The following is a 2,235-nucleotide window of genomic DNA, read 5'->3' as shown; positions in this document are numbered from 1 at the left end:
CGAAAACTGGCTTTCAACACATCGAAATCCGATAAATGTCAGGACGTGCTTTCAAAAATTAAATCTGCACATTGGTGTGAGCTTTGCATCCCTGCAGTTAATTGCATGCTTTACTACAGGCAGTAAAAGAACCTGACAATAATAACAATTCACTTCGATCTTTCCACAGATAGACTGGCGAGTAATTACTTCTAACAGTAATACGAAAAGGACAGAGCTTTGAGATGCTGTCTTTATCTGACTGCATACCCTGGATGACTGTAGGCCTAGCCGAGTCTGTTGCTATAGTAACACTCAACCTCTGCACGATAATAACTTTTATAAGAAACCGCAATCTTCGCAAGCGTAGCATGTACCTGGTAATAAATCTAGCAGTTACAGATATACTTGTAGCAGGGAATGCTGTGTTTAATCTGTTCTATCGGCCTGGACTAATGTGTAATTTATGGATGTGGACAGTTTCAGTTGAAGATGGGACATATCACTTTACGCTTGTTATGATGTGGTTCTTCCTCTTTGGTTCATTAACAAACATGGCCATTATTGCTTTAGAACGGGTGCACGCAACGGTTTACCCGTTCAGGCATCGAACGCTTAAAAAATGGGTATACCGATTAATAATTGCCGCTGTTTGGGTAACATCTGGGTTGCTAACAATAGCTTTAATACTTCTCGATCAGTTTGATGAATTATATTACGGTCTTTACTTATATTTGATATTTATTTCAATTTGCCTTTTGATTATTTGTGTTTCTTACACGTCCATTGTTATTAAAGTCCGTTGTGGAGCGCAGTCTCAACACCATGGTGCAACCAGTAGAGAAAGAAAACTCACCGTGACATTGTTGATTGTGACTGTTGTATCTCTTCTGTTGTGCCTGCCACTAGTTATAGTGTATTATGTCGTTTTTATCAGTAAATTTAAAATATTTCAGTCTCTGTCCTCTTCAGTGCTTTTTCATTTACATTCTACATTGTTCGTTTTATTTTATGCAAACTCTCTTGTAAATCCTATATTATATACTATCCGTATGCCAGAATACAGATCAGCTTTACTTGCTCTCTTTCGCAGACGACCTCAGCAACAAAGACAAGTTGTAGTTCCCCTTCGTGACATGTAATGCAGATACTATAAAAAGCCATTCCAGTTTCTGTGATCAGCTTTGTTGTTTTTAAACATTACATTAACCCCACATTTTATAGATGAACAAGCACGATGAAAAAAAACAAAAGAATTATCGTCGTGAGAAAGTCTAACCTACAGCAGATGAACATACAATGGAATTCCGATTTTTCGAACCTCCAATGGAAACAAAAATTAGAGCGAAAACTCGTACTGTTGGAGAAATCGGAGGTAAAGGTAGAGTGTTCGGGTGAGGAGTGGGAAACGAATTTGGTTTCAGTTATCGGGAGGTTTCAGAAAATGGGGGTTCGAGAAATCGCGATTTCATTGCAGTTTAAAGGAAAATAAACAAGACGCTGTGCTCCAGGAACAAAAGTATATCTGGTGTTTTATTGCTTATATCTTAAGTTTCAGAGTAAGAGACTAAAATTGATGTTAAGTTAATTGACGATTTAATTTATAGTCATGTTATACCATCTTGAGTGCGATTATGGTATTGCGATTTTCTAGCACTCAACGTGTCAGTTAGTCAATAGTCTACATGACTCGGTAGAGATCGATTTGGTTCAATTAGTTAGTAAATCTACCAGGCGATGAATCTTGTATAATTGAGTCTGAAGATGGTATAGAATAATACCGAAATGTAATATCGCTAATTTTCCTTGCATGTACTACCTATATATAATTAGTCACAGTGCCGTTACTCGGATTAACCTTTAACCTTTATGTAAATAACAAGCTCCTCCATATTAGAACGTGAACAGGCGCTTTATTTCAAGGGAGTGCCCGTTCGGAAACAGAACACTCCAAACTTGTCCCGAGACCGCCTTTTCCTTTTAAAGTTTCGGAAGGGCGGGAAAAGCCATGGACAAAAAAATAGAGAAATGCAAACAAACAAACAAACAAGAAATAAACTGAAACAAACCCAATTTCCTCAAAGAATTTTGAGCGGGAACCTTTTTGGGGGTTGTACGTCGCCGACATTTTCTACATCGAAATTTATTCTTACTGAATTACTTTATTTGGTTTATATTATCAAGGCACCAATGAAATAGCACAACGTACCAGCCAACACAGGGTCTTTGTCTGTCCTTCCACTTTCGAAGGGAAAA

At 37.7% G+C, this 2,235-nt stretch overlaps 1 protein-coding gene across 1 annotated transcript; it reads left to right on the top strand.

The window, feature by feature from the left end:
• Positions 1 to 206: 206 nt before the first annotated feature.
• LOC145499669 (histamine H2 receptor-like) lies at positions 207 to 1,121 on the top strand. Its single transcript, XM_081479197.1, has one exon. It carries the CDS (start codon positions 225 to 227, stop codon positions 1,119 to 1,121), a length of 897 nt encoding a protein of 298 aa, XP_081335323.1. The 5' UTR covers positions 207 to 224.
• Positions 1,122 to 2,235: the final 1,114 nt, after the last annotated feature.

Source organism: Orbicella franksi, chromosome 10 (assembly GCF_964199315.1).
Source record: "Orbicella franksi chromosome 10, jaOrbFran1.1, whole genome shotgun sequence".
In the NCBI taxonomy this organism is placed as follows: domain Eukaryota; kingdom Metazoa; phylum Cnidaria; class Anthozoa; order Scleractinia; family Merulinidae; genus Orbicella; species Orbicella franksi.
Note: the sequence above shows the minus strand (reverse complement) of the source record. Positions and strands in the feature narration are given on the sequence as shown.

Bases quoted from the DNA above. Each gene is read 5' to 3' on its own strand.
- LOC145499669 (XM_081479197.1), top strand. From the start codon at position 225: ATGCTGTCTTTATCTGACTGCATACCCTGGATGACTGTAGGCCTAGCC.